This window comes from Elephantulus edwardii, unplaced genomic scaffold, assembly GCF_000299155.1.
Source record: "Elephantulus edwardii isolate Elephantulus edwardi_28Jun2011 unplaced genomic scaffold, EleEdw1.0 scaffold00016, whole genome shotgun sequence".
NCBI classification, from domain to species: domain Eukaryota; kingdom Metazoa; phylum Chordata; class Mammalia; order Macroscelidea; family Macroscelididae; genus Elephantulus; species Elephantulus edwardii.
The window spans coordinates 17,134,254-17,152,988 of NW_006399766.1; the positions used below are offsets into that span (position 1 = coordinate 17,134,254).

The following is an 18,735-nucleotide window of genomic DNA, read 5'->3' on the forward strand; positions in this document are numbered from 1 at the left end:
GATGGAGAAAAGATTGAGACTGCCGACGACTTTATATTTCTTGATTCCACAGACTTATTTCACAGGGAAAGTCTGCAGCCAGGGGTCTTCTCTTATCTCTGAGGAACAATGATGTCCGTTTAAGGGCTAAGGTGTGACCTGACTCAGGACATGGGCCTTTTCAGTCACTTTCTATGCATCTGAGAGAAGGAAAATGAATAAGGATGACAGAAGAATTGATGCCTTTGAACTGTGATGTTGGAGCAGAGTGCTGAATATTCCATGGATTTTTTTTTTTAAAAAAACCCAAAAAACAAAAACCACATAGGGATTGTGCAGCCATAGTACTCCTTGGGGGCAAAAATGATAAAGTTTTGTCTCACATACTTTGGGCATGTTGCCAGGAGAAGTTATTCTATTCCTTTGAGAGCGATGTTATGCTTGGAAAGGTAGAAGGATGACAAAGAGGCATTGACACAGTGGCTGTAGCAATGGGCTTGAGTGTATGAGAGATTGTGAGGAAGGCACAGGACAGGGGTTCGGATCCGTTGTTCCTAGGGTGGCTATGATTTGACTTAACAACACCTAACAATAACAAAAACAACAATTTGAACTTGTCTACGTGTCTATGCCCAATAGAAACGTACTCCTTTTAAAAAAATTTTTTTTAATTCTTTTTGTGTGAGTGTACTGTCAAATCAGATCTGACTGGTACAGGAGGAGATTGTCCCTCCTGCCCCGGCAGAGCATCTGGTGGATACGAACCGTGAGCCTCTGGGATTGTAGTTGCAGCTCCTTACCACTAGGCCACCAGAGCTCCCCTAGAAATGTACTCTTATGTTCATAAAAAAAAACACATGTCAAAGATGTGCATAGCTGTACTTGTTGCAATCATCTAAGCCTGAAAACTGCCCAAATGACCATCAGCTGGAGACCAGATGAGAAATCATAGAGGATAGAAGGATACACAGAGCGAGAAACAATTAAAGGCAAAATTATGAGCCCTTTATATCCCACAGCCTAGCAGTTAATGAGTTGCACTGCCAACCCAAAGGCAAGCGGTTCAGATCCACCCGCTGCTCAATGGGGAAAGATGGGCAATCTCCTTCTGTGTGATATACAGCCTCCGAAAACCCCAAGGAAGTCAGCTATGAGTCACTTCCAAACTGACAGCCATAACAATGAATACCATGCACATGATACAGCCCTGCTTGCTGAAAGTTAAGAGGACTTGAAATACATCATAATATCAGAGACTATCAACCTCGATATGGATTACATATCAACATTTTAAAAGCCAAAAATCCTCACGACTGATTCAATAGGCAAAATTATCATAGATGGTGGTGAAAAGGTTCAAGTAAATTATTTAATTTTCCTTGCTGTCAAGGACCTCTTCAAAGTACTAAAGAGCAATTCTGTTTGTTGTTTGTTGTACCATATAGTTGGAAACGACCCATAGCTGGCCTTCCAGCAGGTTTAATTGCATGGGAGGAGAATGCTAATCCTTCTCCTGTAGAACAGCTGATGGATTGGAACCACGTGCCTTCGGTATTGTTATTTGTTGTACCATAGGGTTAGAATGGACCCATTGCTGGCCTTCCAGCAGGTTTTCAGAGGCTTAATTGCATGGGAGGATGAATGCTAATCCTTCTCCCATAAAGCAGCTGGTGACTGGAACCACATACCTTCAGGATTGCAAAGCAGCTTCTTTCCACTAGGCCATCAGTGCTCCCTAAAGAGCAATTATCAGTTTAAAGACTCAAGTGTGCCTAATACAGGCCATGCTCCTTTCAATTACTTGCTATGCATCTGAAAGTTCGATACTAACTAAAGGTGGCAGAAGAAGAATGAAAGCTTTGGCTTTGAATCTTGTTTTTACCTTAGTTCTATGGTCTTCCAGAGTTTGTATTGCTACGCAAAAATAAAAATATGTATGTGTACAGGTTGTTGTTGTTGTTGTCATGTGTCATTGAGTTGTTTGCGACCCATAGCGACTCTATGTACGAGGCCTAAACCCTGCTCTATCCTGTGCCAATCTTATTGTTTCAGACACACCTACTTCCATTACCCCAGTCACTGAATCAATCCATCTCATAGAGGGCCTTCCTCTCCTGCGCTGTCCCTCCATCCTCCCAAGCATGATGTCCTTCTCCAAGGGATGATCTCTCCTTGCAACATGCCCAAAGTATGTCAGATGAAGCCTCAGAATCCTTGCCTCCATGGAGCAGCCCGGCTTCAGCTTCTCCAGGACAAACCTCTTTGTTCTCCTAGCAGCCCATGGTATATTCAACACTCTTCTCCAGCACCACAGCTCAAAGGCATCAATTACCCTTCTATCATCCCTAGTCACTGTCCAGCTCTCTGATGCATAGCATGCAATTGTGAAGAGTATAGCGTAAATCAGGCGCACCTTAGTCTCCAGCCTGATGTCATTGCTCTTCAGCACTCTGGAGAGGTCCCTGATGGCTGACTTTCCCAATGTCTTTTGATTTCCTGGTTGCTGGTACCACGAGTGTTGACTGTGGAGCCAAGCAAACTAAAACTGTTAACCATGTCAATCTCTTCACCATCCATAATGATGCTGCCAATTGGTCCAGTGGTGAGAATCTTCGTTTTCTTGATGTTGAGCTTCAATCTGTATTGAAGGCTGCAGTGCAGTCCTTGACCTTCTGCAGCAGGCGCTTCAGGTTCTCCTCAGTTTTGTCAAGCAGGGTTGTGTAAAAACAGTCCTCTTAAATGTTGGATTATTGAAGTGAATTGAGAGTAGCTTTCTTTTTTTAAATTTTTATTTATTTAGTGTGTGTGTGTGTGTGTGTGTGTGTGTGTACCGTCAAATCAGATCTGACTGGTACAGGAAGCGATTGTTCCTCCTTCTTCAGCAGAGCATCTGGTGGATTTGAACCGCGCACCTCTGGGATTGCAGTGCAGTTTCCTGCCACTAGGCCACCAGAGCTCGCCGAGAGTAGCTTTCTTAATGTTAATATTCTCTTTTCGCAGAGAAGAAAAGAAAGGCTTGAAGAGTCTAATTTGGATTCGGTCACAGAACAGGTAAGTTTTACACTCAGAATTTCAATGAAACTACGTGGGACAGAGCTTCAAAATCTTATCCTCCAAGGAGAAACTTGGTATCACTCTCTCCAAGACAGACCTATTTGTTCTCTTGGTCAGTCTGTTGACTGGCAAAGGAGCCAGGTGGGGATGGGGCGTGACCTGGGGCTGGTGTGGGCGGGGCCCGGGGGCGGGCCGGCCGGTCTGGGGGCGTGGCCTCCGCCCCGCGGCTCTGCATGGCGCCTGGCATTGGCGCATTGCCTCCCCTGGGCGCCACCTCGCCCTCGCCCGAGTCTCCGCCTCCCGCCTCCCTCCTGCCTCCTCTGGCTCCTTCCTGTCTGCCTGATCTCGGGCTCTGTCCGCACGCTGCTGCTCCGTGATGGCGACCCGCAGCCCCGGTATCGTGGTGAGTGCTGGGGCCCGCCAGTCCGACCTTGGCCCATGAGGGGCCGCACCCGGCGCCGGTGGCGACCAGGCCCTGGAGCTCGGCGTCCGCAGTGCGACTCGGGCGGGGGGGGGTGGCCCGGGGAACCCCGGGATCGGCCTTCACGTCACACAGCGGCGCAAAGGGGGGGCACGGAATGGCGGGTCTTGGGGTGCGTTGCTCAGACTAAGAACCCTGGGAGCGAGGGCTGCGTGGGCGAGGAGATGGTGGAAATGGCGTTGGGGTTGCCATGTGCCACTTCCCAGCGTGCAGAGGCGGGGAGGACCCCTGGGCCAATGTGGGAATGAGCTGGCGGGCTGAGGCGTGGGGGCTGGAGGTTTGGGGTGGGGTGGTGGTGGAGTCGTCGGGGCGCCCCTGTAGTCGGCTCAGGAGAGGGAGGAGGACACTGAGCCCCCCCACTTGGCTCCTGGGCGTTTGTGGACCGAGCACTGGCACCGGAGTGCTCATGGCAGCCCTGGTAGCCGTCACCATGTCTACCTACTTTCCCCACGCAGGAAGCGCAGGCAAGATAATTAGGTAATTGGCCTGGGTCCCTGAGGGGACTGGACGTGGAATTCACATACGCTTGAAATCGTGATCCCTTCCAATGGGGGATTAAAGGATGCGTCTCAGGACATCACCTTCAAGGACATTCATACGATAATCAGTCCCTGGTATCTTGCCTCCAGCGTCATTCCGGTTTTTGCCCCTTAGAACAAGGCAAGCCTCTCACCCCCACACCTTCTCTGATGGTGCTCGTTGACCGCCAGCACCTCCCCCTTTTATTATTATTATTATTATTATTATTATTAATTATTAATTATTAATTATTATTTCACCTGTTGGTTTTCTCTCTCACTAAAACATGGATTTCTTTAAAATGCCAATCGTAACGCCAGCACCGAGCACAGGGCTTGGCCCTGTAAGAAGTTCTCTCCTTCACGATGTATGATTGGAACAAATGATTAAGAAAGAAAGATTTCTCTTTCCAATCAGGCGCTCAGTTTATGGGAAAGCGCACTATTCCGTTCTTAGTGGTTTCTCGTCAAGGATCATTTCTTCCTTTGAGCTTTTCACTAGCTGTGTGGGCTTGGGGCAATTTCCTTAACCTCTCTGGTCATGCTTGAGCACGTCGGATGGTGAGCATGGCGCAGGATTTGGATCTGTTGTTCACAGGATTGCTATGAGTGAGTGGTAGTTGACTTGATGGCAACTAACAATAGCAACAAGAAGTCTGGTCCTAAGTTTTTCCAAAGGAAAAATGCAGTGTCTCAGTGAAGTCCCTGATGGTGCACACTGTTCATGGGTGGGGCTGCTAACCAAAGCCTAGAGCCCTGGCAGGGCGATTTGGGAAACAAATGCCTGAGTAATCGGCCAAAAACATCAGTCACCAAAACCCCAGCAGGGTGGGTGCTACCTGATGTGGCAGTTTGCTTCTGTAAATATTATGGCGTCAGAAGTCCCATGGAGCATTTCTATGGGGTCGCCATGAGTCAAAATGAACTCCATTTAAGGCGTTTTTTTATTTCATTAAAAGCTGTCTCATGGTGCTATTAAAATGGCAAGCCATGGTCCCCATGGGGACTAGTCGTAGCCACCACTGCATTAAGACCTTTACTTGAAACTAACTGCAACACTGGGAAGATGGATTCCCATTTTACAGATGGGGGCACTCATTGGCACCGTGGAGAGTTAACAGAGGAGACGCTGGTAGATGGTTGTAGGCACTGGGGGGGAGGGGAGAAAGAAATGGTGGTAGCTGTTTATATTCAGTCGCTAAAGAAGTGAAACATCAAGTTGAGTCGCGTTTAGACACTTGTAAAACTTCAGTGTGCTCAGTGGTCTAGCCAAGTGCTAAAACTGGCTGCTGCTGCTTACTTTTGAACACGAAAATTTTCTTAAGTCGTGTTCCCTTTTTTCATTTCCTTCCCAAAATGGTCTGCGTGTTGGCGTCACTGTCTCAGCATGGTGTTAGCCCTTTGCATACATGGACTGACTTGATAGGCATCAACAGGATTTAGTGGCTCAGAGAGGTTCAGGAATTTGCCTAATCCAGCTGTGCTAGGATTTCAGCCCAAATTATCTGGCCCCCAGAGCTTCTGCATTTGAAAACTAGTCACTCACTCATCCACTCATAGCCACTGAGTTGGAAATGATTCGTATAGCTGACTGACCCTCCAGTCGTTTTTATGAAGAGCCTGTAAAGCTCATGGGAGGAGATTGCTCATCTTTCTCCCAAGGAGCAGTGGGTCGATTTGAACCACCAGCCTTTAGCTTCACAGCGCAACTCCATACCCACTGGGCCACCAGAGCTCCCTTAGTAGTGAAAATGATAGTAATAATGTGAATAAAGATAAGAAAACCAAACACTGCTGTGAAGCAAATTCCTACTCATAATGACCCTGTGTGACAATAGAATTGCCCCATAAAATGGCCCCGGGTGAGAATACAATTGCCCCATAAAAATTCTCAAGTCTTTAATCTTTGCAGAAGCACACTGCCACACATTTCTTGTGTTCCTGCATTAGTGTCAATAGTAAATATACGTGTGGTGCTGCGAACTAAAAGAGCAGCAGTTCAAATCCACCAGCTGCTGCAGAGAAGGATGGACACTCTTCTCTTGTAAAGATTTACAACTTGGGAAACTGACAGCCAGTTGCTATGAGTCGGAACCTTCCCCAAAGTAGTGGGTTGGGCTTTTTGGTGGGTAGCTCTTTTGCAGATACTTTCTAAGCTAAGTTTCTTGGAAAAGTAGGGAGAAACAGAAGACCCTCAAGGAGATAATTTGACAGAGAGCCTCTAAATAAAAAATGGGCTTGAACACAGCAGAGATGATGTGGATGGCACAGGATAAGGCAAGATTTCCATCTGTTTGTTCATAGGGTCACTGTGAGTCATTGGTGACTCCATGGCACCTAGCAATGTTACGGTAAATGCTCTTAAGCTATATAATGTAATTCTGGTGGCCTGGTGGGGAAAGAGTTGCTCTGCCAACCCTAAGGTTGGTGGTTCAAATCCACACTGCTTTGACAGAAAAGGATAGGCAGTCTCCTGTATGATTTGAAGCCTCTGAAAACTTGCTGGAGGGTCAGTTATAACTCAATGGCAGTGAATGAGTGGGTCATGAGAAGAAGTGTTCTAGGCCACATCTCATGAAAGCGCCGTCTATATTGGATCACGGCTGTGAAGGGATAAAGGGGTGTTGCATCCTACCCTTAATCCACAACTGTTTGGTTTATCAGATCTTGGAGTGTCATTACACAATTTCCACCTTATGTCATTCCTCACTTAATATCACTTACTCATTGCTTTTGAGTTGGAAACGAATCATGGTTTCCAGAGACTAAATCAATCACACGGGAGAAAATTGTCCATCTTTCTCCTGAGAAGCTGCTGGGAGCTGTGACCTACCAGAGTGGGGGGTGTTAGGGTTAAAAGAGCAACTTCCTACCACCAGAGCTTCCTACATTATATCATCACATGCATGTATTTTGGAGGGATATGATTCATTCTATGATATTATGGTCATTTATAAGTGCGCGTGTTTTGTCTGGCCGAAAGTAAATTATTCCACAGTACATACTGATGGAAGGAAAGAGAATGCTGCTGCTGTTTGGTGCCATCGAGTGGAGTATGGCTTCATAGTGAACAATAGAGGTGAACCCTTTCCTGTCCTGTGCCACCCTCACACTTCCTGACACACAGGAGCCCCATTGCTGCAGCCTCTGTGTCAGTCTACCTGATTGGGGGGTCTTCTTTTCCTTTCTCTGATCTTCCACCTTTACCAGCATGCCTTTTTCCCCCCAGAACTGGCCCCTTCTGATAACATGTCCAAAGTATCCTCGCCTCAAAGGGGCACCCTGATTGCACTAACTCCAAGACCGACTATTTTGTTCACTGGCAGTTCATGGGATATTCAGTTCTCTAACCAACACCACAATCCAAAAGGCATCAATTTTTTTCCAGCATCCTTATCATTATCCAACTTTCAGATGCATAGGAAGCAATTGATAATGCCGTGGCTTGGATCAGGCCCACCTTAGTCTTTAAACTGACGTTGTTGCTCTTTAGTACTTTAGAGACATCCTTGACAGCAGAGTTCTCCCAGGTATATTTTGATTTCTTGACTTTTGTACTGTGGGTGCTGATTGTGGACCTAACTAAAATGAATTGTTGACAGTTTCAGCCTTTTCTTCGTCTCTCATGATGCTGCTGCCTATTGTTTCAGTGGTGAGGATTTTTGTTTTATGTTGAGATGAAATCCATATAGAGCTCCTGGAAACAGCATAGTGTTGTGTAAATTTGTGTCCTTGCATGCATAGTAGTTTATGGATCCATTTACTTGGAGCTGCTAATAATATCCCAGGATTGAGTAGTAAGGATTGCTGATTATAATTTGTCTTAGTGCTCTTTAAGCCTGAAAAGGGAGGACAAGCAAGTCATGCATGGAATTTATTTTTGTAAGACTAGTGGTTCGAACCTCCTAGCTGCTCTGGAGGAGAAATGTGGGCAATCTTGTTGGGTTCTATTTACTACTTCTGAAAACCTACTGGAGGGTCAGCTGTGAGTTGATTCAGACTCATCTCTATATAACAGCAAGACAGTGCATACTTGGCTTTTTAAAAAATTAGGTCCTCCTGATACAGGCCATGGTCTTCACAATCACTTGTTATGCATCAGAGAGTTGGACAATAACTAGGGAGGACAGAAGGAGAATTGATGCCTTTGAGCTGTGGTGCTGGAGAAGAGTATTGAATGTACCATGGACTGCCAAGAAACAAACAGATTCATCCTAGAGAGGGTTAAACCAGGCTACTCCTTGGAGGCAAGGATTCTGGGGCTTCGTCTGACATACTTTGGACATGTTGTAAGGAGAGACAGGTCCTTGGAGAGGGACATCATGCTGGGTAGGGTAGAGGGACAGCGCAGGAGGGGAAGACCCTCTATGAGGTGGATTGATTCAGTGACAGGGGTAATCGGGATGGGTGTGTCAGAAGCAGTGCGATTGGCACAGGATAGAGCAGGGTTTAGGGCTGTTGTACATAGGGTCGCTATGAGTTGCAAATGACTCGACGGCACTTAACAACAACAGTTAGAAGTGCTGTGTAAACCATAAAAGTTTTCATGTATAAAAGTTGTTAAAGATGTGACACATCCTTGAACTTAGAATGCCAGTTTTATTAGAAAGTAAAATCATTACATTATTTTATGATACCAAAGCTGTTGACTTATGATTCTTGACAAAAGGTAGGTTCTTATTGTATATTTCACAATAAGTTTTTATCGTTGGCCAGCTTGTCATAAGGTAGATCTTAAACTATTACTAACCTTTGATTTCTAACCAAGGCAAATGTGCCCTTTGATTTCCAGCTTATTGAAACATGGCCACCCAGAAAAATATGGGCCTAGAGCAGGGCACATTCTCATTTGTTTATCATTTTCAGTGCCTCAGGAGTTTGCTAATATTTGGAGGTTGTCTCCCTGCCCCCAACAAAAAAGAAAAAGGCCATCCTTTGTGGTCTGTTTCATGTTGGATGCTTTCAGAAGATGTTGGCACCAACAGTCAACGCTAAGTAACCAATGATAAAAGGGAGATGTGTGTTCATACAGAGAGCTGGGCACTGCTAGTTTGTTAGATCAAGAATGTTCTGTTCCTTCCTGATAACAGGCCCAAGCTATGTGAGATAAAGCCTCATCGTCCCTTCTGCTAAGGAACATTGTAGCTGCACTTCTTCAGGACAGATTGTCCTTTGGACAGTCCATGGAAAGCTTTTCTGCTTTCCTACTATGTTGTATAGAATCATTTCTACCAGGGTGGTAAATTTATCATTTTATAAGACCCTCTAGGCCGATCAATGAATTTCAGTGTAACTAATACACCACAATTATCAAGTTTCTCTAACCCTTCTCATCAAAGCAGTAACCAGATTGTTGATGAATCCATCTTCCTCTTTCTCACTGCCATCGAGTCAGATCTTACTTAGCTGACTCTCCATTGGGTTTCCAAGGTTGTAAACTGCACGGGAGAAGCCAGAGAGACACAGCTTTTGGGTTAGTGTCTCAACTCCTATAGACTAAGCCACCATAATCCATATAAAATAGGGTTAGTAAACATCAGATAATAAACTTAGAAGAAGCAAAGTGAGAGGGAATATGATTTAAGGCCAGTATGCATGTTTCTGTCTAGAACCTACAAAAACTGCAATTATTGGACTTGTAACTATGTCACTTTGGTTTGGGGGATGATTAAAACGCAAGTACGCAAGTAAAAAAAAAAAACAAAAACGCAAGTACCTGCTTATGGAATTAGATCTACTTATGTTATTTCCTATCACTAGTCCAAATACAAGTGTAGGGTCTAAGTCCGTGTTTGAGTGTTCTTTCTCTGTGTTTTTTACAGCAATTTAGCACATTGTCTTGTAGTTATGCGTATGTACCTCATGCAGTTAACTAGACTGTACGCTCTTTAAAGCTAATTCTGTCAAATGGAGCTAATCCCCTCTAGTACGTATATATATACAGCATAGTATGTGCTCAATAAATATTGTAAGTATTACTAATAAGATTACAGTTCTGAATAATATCCTCACCATTTTAAAATTAATATTTGATCATTAAATTAAGAGGATTTGGACTTTTCACTAATGCAAAATTGGACATAGTTGATCTTGGTGCCTTGCTGTGATTGAAATGAACTGACCCTGATTTAACTTTAGGGAGCTCTGCTGGCCTAGAGGGTAGGGAGAGCTACCAACCCCAGGGAAGATGATTCGAATCTACCGGCTGATCCGTGGGGGAAAGCCGGGCAGTCTCCTCTCGGGATTTACAGCCTCCGAAAACCCATTGGAGGGTCAGCAATGAGTCAATTTCAACTCAATGGTAGTGAGTTTGTGTATTTTAAACTTAACTTTTATGTCATGCTGCATTTCAAACATCTAAAGGTAGACCTGATAATAATAAGGTCATGAACCTTCATGTACCTGTTGCCCTGTTCTGACAGGTGTATATATTTCTTAAATCAAGGCCCCTCTATAGGATAACACAATTGTGAGTTCATGGCAGAAGTACTTAAAATGCAAGTAGTGTGAATTTTTTGGTTTCATCTTTTGGAAAGAGCAGCATTGGTATGTTTGTTGTTTGGGTTTTGGTGTTTTGTTTTGTTTTTTTTTTTAAATGCTTGTACAGCCAACCCTTGGGTTAAATGTAATACAGAAATCTAATTGTTTTCACTTTCGAAATGACAGTATATTCGGTGTGTTGACAGAGATGGGAGTGCAGTTTGAGGCTCCATCCCTGCTGGTTTGTCTGCCATGTCTGGAATGGACTGTGGCCAGAATTGACATTGGCTTTGACTGCGACAAACAAGCTCTAGGCATGTTTAGGCAGCCCACAAAGCCTGTAGCCAGATATTGCTCTATTTTTGCAGAAGCAGTAGCCTCTTGTTAGTGGTCTGCAGTGCAGAGTCCTGGGTGGGTCCTCGCACGAGGAGCAGTGAGTCACGAGAAGCAGTGAGTCATGGTGATGAGGAAGAGAGGAAGTGGCAGGGAAACCATTTTTGGCGCTCTAACTCTTCCTGATTTTAAAGTACTAGGACGTGGTTGGTTTTTACCTTTGTATTGTGAATTGGGTGAAAGTTTACAGAGCAGCTAAGTTTTCTGTTCAACAATTTGTATGTGTTGGGGGAAACGCTTACATTTGTTTTCCGTCCAACCATTTATATACATCTTATTTCACGACACTGTGCAGTCCCCACAAAAATGGCGCTCATCCCACTTACTCCCTGTCTTTCCCATTGCCATTCTTCCTTCTTTCCTAACCCTTCCTGTTTTCTCAGCTTGGCCCTTGGGCGGATGCAGCTCTTTCTGTCTAATGGTTTGGCCAAGGCATGCTGCACTTTTCTAATGTGGTTGTTCATCTTACATACCTGTCCGTTGTTTGGCTGAAAATGAGTCTCGGGTGGAGGTGTTCTATTTTTTGTTGTTGTTGTTGTTTTTTGGGGTTTTTTTGGTTTTTTTTTTTTTTACAGAGGTTTTGGATTTCCATTCATTCATTGCCACAATTTTCTCCCTGCCCACCCCTCCCCACCAGCTCGCTTCCCCCTCCGAAGAGAGGAAAAAAAAAAAAGAAAAAAATCTTCATTAGTATACAACTCCCACGTCCCTTCCCCCCACCCCCCACCCCGAGTACACTTCTCTATGCAACCTTAATTCTGGATTCCTGTGCTAACCATAATACTCAATCATATATCACTTCTAATCTGTTCTTTCCCTCATCTATTTCAATACAATAGGTGTTCTATTTTGTAGAGTAAAAACCAACTCCTAGCTGGCCCACCAGCAGGTTTTCACAGGTTGTATGTCACGTGGAAGGAGATTGCCTGCCTTTCTCCCTGGGAACAGTTGGTGAATCATCAAAGCAACTCCTTATTCACTAGGCCACCAGACCCCCACCCCCACCCCCACTAGTCTGAGATGTTAGCAGTTCATAATCTAATGGCCTTGATAGGGATGTTTATTATGCCACCTTAGAGGATCTGGCAAGGTCTTATTTTCTTTTTCCAACACTTGAACTAGATTTCAGTTTCTACATTTATTGACTTTAGAGAAAGAGCTCTGGTGGCCTAGTGGCCACAAGCTGTGCTGCAATCCTGAAGGCATGCAGTTCGAGGCCACTAGCTGCTCCACAGGAGAAGGACGGGCAGTCTCCTCCCATGCGATTAACTGCCTCTGAAAACCCACTGGAGGGGTTCCTACTCAGTGGTACACAGTAACAACAACAGCATTGACTTCATAAAAGCACTGTTGTAAAACATTCTTGAAGTTTCTCATTCTTTTTTCCTTTTTTAAATTGTTACTTGGGGGAAAGTTCTCATTCCATCATCCATAGACATTTTGTCTTATAACAGTCATAACAATTCCCACAATGTAATTGCACTTTCCCCACTTCCTTCTTATAATTCTCATTTCCCTCATTCCTTCTGTTCTATCTCTTCTTGCCTTCAGGATTGTTCTGTTCTCGTTATAGTAAATGTATTCTCTATAAACATGATCATTTTAGAGGATTTTGCATAATCATTTTTCCTTTTAAACCGAATTTTTCTTTTCTGCTTAGGTCAGTAATACTTCTTTAGATGCTTTCTTCTTCATCCAGTATTTTGTCTATAGAATCCTTCAGTTTTGCAATGTTTATTTTCTGTTATTTCAGCTTGAGAAATGCCTAGTGTGTTCTTACCTTTTTGTTTTCTAACTCCAGGACTTGCCATGTATCATCAGTTTTTTCTCCAGTGTCTGTTGAAATTTGTTCAGCTTACTTCACCATTTCTTCCCTTTGCCTTGGCGTCTCTACATTGAAGAGCACATTTTAGAGTCATTTTGGCTTTGGATACCTCTTTCTTCTTCATGATGCCCTTGATGTCATCTCACAACTTGTCTTCAGTTAATTTATCAAATCAATTTGTGAGATGATGATTTTAAAATTCAGGTGGAATAAACTCAAGGTCATATTTTGGTTGTGGACTTGGTTTCATTTTCTTCAAATTCAATTTGAGCTTACACATGAGTAATTGATGGTTTGTTCCACAGTCAAGCACTGGCCTTGTTTTGACTGATACATTTGTCAAAATGGCAGTCACTATTGTTCAACCACCATTCCTTCTTGTTTGTTTCCAATTTTTGCATTTCAGTCATTATTTAATGCAGCACTTATGGGGAGGAATGTGGCATCAGGATTGGTGGAAGAGTCATCAACAACCTGCATTATGCAGATGACACAACCCTGGCTGCTGAAACTGAGGAGGACCTGAAGCGCTAGCTGCAGAGGGTCAAGGACTGCAGCCTTCAATATAGATTGAAGCTCAATGTCAAGAAAACAAAGATCCTCACCACTGGGCCAATTGGTAACATCATGTCCCTCTCCAAGGGATAGCCCCACCTAGCAACATGCATGAGGGATGTGAAGTGAAGCGTCATCATCTTTGCCTCTAAAGAGCACTCTGGCTGCACCCTCTCCAAGACCTATTTGTTCTTTTGGCCATTCATGGGATGTTCAATGCTCTTCTCCAACACTACAGCTCAAAGGCATCAATCTTTATTCTGTCATCCCTATTCGCTCTCCACCTCTCAGATACATAGCGAGTGATTGGAAAGACCATGGCCTGAATCAGATGCACCTTAGTCCTCAAACTGACATCATTACTCCTCCATAATTTGGAGAGGTCCCTAACAGCAGACTTGTCCAGGGGAATGTGTCTCCTTATTTCGTGACTGCTGGAACTAAAGGGTGTTAATTGTGGATCCAAGTAAGATGAAGTTGTTGACAGTTTCAGTCCCTTCTCCATCCATCATGATGTTGCCTGTTGGTCCAGTGGTAAGAATCTTTGTTTTCTTGACATTGAGATACAATCCATATTGAAGGCTGCATTCCTTGTTCTGCAGCAAGTGCTTCAAGTCCTCTTCCTTTTCAACAAGGAAGATTGTGTCTTCTGCATAATGCAGGTATTGATGAGTCTCCCTGAGATCCTGATGCCACATTCCTCTTCAGAGAATCCAGCTTCTCATATAATTTGCTCAGCATACAGACTGAGTAGGTATGGAGATAGAATACAACCCAGACACACTCCATTCTCAATTTTAAGCCATGCAGTGTTCTCCTGCTCTGTTTGCACAACAGCCTCCTGATCTAGGGATAGGTTTTTCATGAGCACAATTAAGTATGATGGGACTCTCATTCCCCTCAGTGTCAGCCACAGTTTAAGATCCTCACAGTCAAATGTCTTTGCATAGTCAATAAAGCATAAATAAACATTCTTCTAGCATTCTTTACTTTCAATGATATCCCTGGTACCAGGGCCTCTTCTAAATCCTGCTTTACCTTCTGTAGTTCCCTACCTACTTATTGCTCTAGCCTCTTTTGAATGATCTTCAGTAGTATTTTGCTTGCATGTGATACTAATGATATTGTTTGATAGTTTCCACATTCTGTTGGCTCACCCTTCTTGGGAATGGGAACAAATATACACCTCTTTCCATCCCTTCGCAGGACAGCAGTCCTCCAAATTTTCTGGCACACACTGTTGAGCGCATCCAAGGCTGCCTCTGTTAATTGAAACAAGTCAATTGGTATCCTATCGATTCCTGGGGCCTTATTTTCCCCATTGCTTTCAATGCAGCTTCTACTTCCTCCTTCATTACCATTGGCTTCTGCTCATATGGTACTTCCTGAAATTTTTCATTGTCAATCAGTTCTTTTTGGTACAGTGATTTTGTGTATTTCCTCCATCTCCTTTAGATGCTTTCAGGGACATTCAATATATTGCCCATAACATCTTTCAATATTGCAGCTTAGTGTTTAAAATTTTTTTTTTCAGTTCTCTCAGCTTGAGAAATGCAGAGCGAGTTTTCCCCTTTTTATTCTTTAGTTCCAGCTCTCTGCAGATTCAATTAGTGACAATAACATGTACTTCTAGATGTAAGGAGTTCTGGTGGCCTAGTAGGTAAAGAGTTACACTGCCAGCCTAAAGACAGGTAGTTCACAACTACCAGTGGCTCAGAGAGAGAAAGAGTGCATTCTCCTCCTGGGTGAATTACAGCCTCTGAAAACCCACGGGAGGATCAGACAGCTGTGAGTCAGTTCCATCTTGATGGCACACAAAGGCTAGAGAGTTGTGCTCACCCAAAAGGCAATGCCTCTCCAGGAATTTAAATCAACCACTGGCACCTTGTGCGATTTGCAGTCACCATAAACCTGCTGGAGGCTCAGCCACGAGCTGGTTCCACTGTCAAGGCAATGAGTTTTGAGACCCAGTTGCTGTGAAGGCACCTTGTGGCTATCTTGAAGTTGGAGCAATTTGGCTTTGGGTTTTTTTCTTTATCAGCAGCCCCCCCCCCCAGTTTGCTCCTCTCTTTCAAAAGTAAAAGAGACACTCCCCTCCTGGGACACAATCCCCCCCCACCCCTCCCGCCGCCCCAAGTACATTCCCCTATGCAACCGTAATTGTGGACTCTTGTGATAACCATAATACGCTATCATACATCGCTTTTAAATTATTCACTCCCTCATCTGTTTCAGTGCAGTATACACAATTTATCCAGTTTTTCTCAGTCTTACCCCAACTTAAAGTCTTCATTTAGGTTTCATCGGGTTGTGCCCCACCCTCCCCCTCCATCCACCATTTGTGAAACGAGAGAATCCAGTTGGAATGAGGAATAGCAGGGTTTTTTTTGAAAGCCGAGTCTCATATTTTAACTTGTGTAGACTATAGTGTCATGAAAAAAAATGTAATTGAAATTTTAAACATACTCAGAAGCAAAGAGAATAGTAGCAGGAACATTCTCATATCCCACCCACATTTGAAACACTAAGAGTTTGCCCTATTTGTCTTAATTCTTGAAAACTTATCTCTTTTTTTTTTGATTGAAGGAAATGAAAACATAGGGTCATGTTGGCTTTCAACTATAATTTGTTACCGTATCGACAGAGTTAATAAAAGGGTGTTGCTGTCAACTGTACCTAGTTTTTATTTAAATAGCTCTCTTACTTTTTTTTTTTTTTTTTTCAGATTGGCGATGATGAGGCGGGCTATGACCTGGGTCTGTTTTGTATACCTAATCATTATGTGGCGGATTTGGAAAGTGTGTTTATTCCTCATGGACTAATTATGGACAGGTGAGTCCAAACTTAAGCCGGAGCGCTTTCTGTTCTATTCTGGGAGCTCTGATGGTGTTGGCAAATGTTTTCAGTAGTTGATTCATCTTTGAACATAAACTAAGTTCACTTGTAAAGTATTTGTTGTTTGCTTTCTTTTTTTTTTGTCCTCCTAACAAGCAAAACATATTTACTGAATACTCATGAGAGGCATAGTCTCATAGACTCATGGGAGTCTCGGGAGTACAGTAAAGTAAATATTGAAGGGTGATAAGAAGAGCAAACTTTAGTTACAGAATATCTCATTTCCTTGAACTGAGCTGAGGCTGAATCATGTGGAGGCATGATGGTATTTTGGATTATTATGCAAGTCTAGTGTGAAATTTTCCCTTTCAGTGGGTTAACAGTGAAAAAAATTAGTATTTAAATACCTTGTCTGGTGAGTGTTGTTATTTTGGTTTTGATTTTAAAATTGTGTAGATGCATGTGTGTTGTGAAACATAGTGGAAGCAACCACAGTGAGATACCATCTCACTCCAACAGCAGTGGCAAAGTTTAACAGAGATAGGAGCTCTTTTACGTTGTTGGTGGGATTGTACAATGGTACAACCACTCAGGAAGGTAGTATGGTGCTTCCTCAAAGAGCTCAACATAGAAACTCCACATGACCCAGCTCTTCCACTACTTGGAATATACCCTGAGAAGATGAGAACTGAGGCACAAACTTGAGATTTTTCACCAGTGTTCATAGCAGCGTTATTCACCATCGCGAGAACATGGAAACAGTCAAAATGTCCAACCACAAACAAATAGATTGAGAAATTATGGTACATCCACACAATGGGACACTCTGCAGCATGCAGGAACAATGATTTTGTAAATTATTACCTAATTTGGGAGAGACTGGAGAACATTATGCTGAGTGAATTAATTCAGTCTCACAAGGACAAATACTGTATAAAAGCATTATTGTAGAATGAGTATGAGGATCCAAGGCGGGGGTGGGGTAGAGGGGGTGGAAATAGAGGGATGAGGATGGGGGTTAGGGTGTTAATCATAGAGTTGCACAATTTGACGGGTAGGTGGGGTGAAGGAAATGGGAAGGATCTTTTGTGAAAAACAAATAAATATTTATAAGTAAATAAATCAAAGTTAAAAATAAAAAACAAAAAACCCAATGTACATGCATGAAACACGATGTTTATTAATTCATGTTTGCAAACCAGTGAAAATATGTTGTTGTTGTTTTATTGTTGATTGCCTTTGAGTCGAGCACAACGCATAACGACCCTATGAACAAAAGACCTGAAGCCCCTCTACAACTATTGACATTTATCAAAGTTCATTGAGTTTGCAGAGGCATGGTGTTTAGGAAGTAGATGCCACTCCTGCTTCCAAAAAATATGTTAAAAAAAACAAAACCCAAACCACCCACAAAACTAAAACCAGTGGAAGCTAAAATAAAGCCAACTCTCGGCATCCTTACGTATTTCCTCCTTAACCTATGTCGTTGTTGTTGTTGTGTACCACCATCAAGTCAGAACTGACCCACAGCTGACCCTTTGGCAGCTTTTCAGAAGCAGTAAATTGCACAGCAGTACATTGCCAATTCTTCTCCTGCTCCTTAATCTATATGTCACCCTTATTCAAAAGAATGACAGAAGAATTGATGTCTTTGAGCTGTGGTTTGGAGAAGAGTACTGAATATCCCATAGAACGCCAAAAGAACAGACAGATGTCTTGGCGAAAGTGCAGATATTGTCTTGGAGGCAAAGATGACAAACTTTCATCTACCTTGGATATGTTGCTGTTGTTGTATCCTGTTGAGTGATTCATAGCAACCCTACCTACAGCAGCTCTGAAGCATGCTCTGTCCTGACCCAGTCTCACTGACTCCGACACACCTGCCCTGCCCCCATTGCCCCAGTTACTGTGTCAGTCCATTTTATGTTGTTGGGAGGGTCTATTCCTTGCAGAGGGACATCAGGGCTGGAAAGGTGGGTCGGCAAAAGAAGGGGAAGACCCTCGACCAGATGGATTGACACAGTGACTGCAGCAATGGGCTTAAGTGTGTCAGATAATGAGGATGGCACAGGATAGGACAGGGTTCAGATCTGTTGCTCATAGAGTCTGAGTTATACTCAACTCAGTGGCACCTAACAACAACCTTTGTGTACAAACAAGACAGTTATGTACACTTAAATAGACAGTTCCTTGCTCATGAACCATTGTCAATGGTTAAGGTCCATTCTGAACCATATCTTTTAGGATTTGTAGGTCAGGGAATAGGTGCATGTAGTTAATTCGCCTTCTTTGAGTGAAAGGAAAGGGCACTCTGGTGGCGTCGTCCATCGAATTGTGTTGCTAAACCAGAGGCTTTGCACCCCCTGTGGTTCCGTTCCACCAGAGCCTCTGTGGACGCTCTCCTGTAAACATTTCCAGCCTTGGAAGCCCAGTGGAAGGTCCCCCGTGAGTTAGAACCCACCTGCTGGAAGCAGGTGTAGTGCAAAGAAAGGAGCTCTGGTGGAGTGGTGACTGCTAACCAAAGATCAGTGGTTCAAATCCACCAGCTGCTGCATGGGCCAAAGATAGGCCAGCCTCCTGCCATAACAAATTAAAGCCCCTGAGTTGCTATGAAT

At 43.6% G+C, this 18,735-nt stretch overlaps 1 protein-coding gene across 1 annotated transcript in view; it reads left to right on the forward strand.

Annotated features, from left to right (window-relative positions):
• The first annotated feature begins 3,758 nt into the window (after nucleotides 1-3,758).
• Nucleotides 3,759-18,735, forward strand: part of HPRT1 (hypoxanthine phosphoribosyltransferase 1) — a 39,764-nt gene continuing 24,787 nt past the window's right edge. The window contains exons 1-3 of the mRNA XM_006881880.1: nucleotides 3,759-3,991; nucleotides 10,699-10,753; nucleotides 16,011-16,117. Of these exons, the coding sequence (XP_006881942.1) occupies nucleotides 3,759-3,991; nucleotides 10,699-10,753; nucleotides 16,011-16,117 (395 nt within the window). The remainder of the gene's footprint in view (nucleotides 3,992-10,698; nucleotides 10,754-16,010; nucleotides 16,118-18,735) is intronic.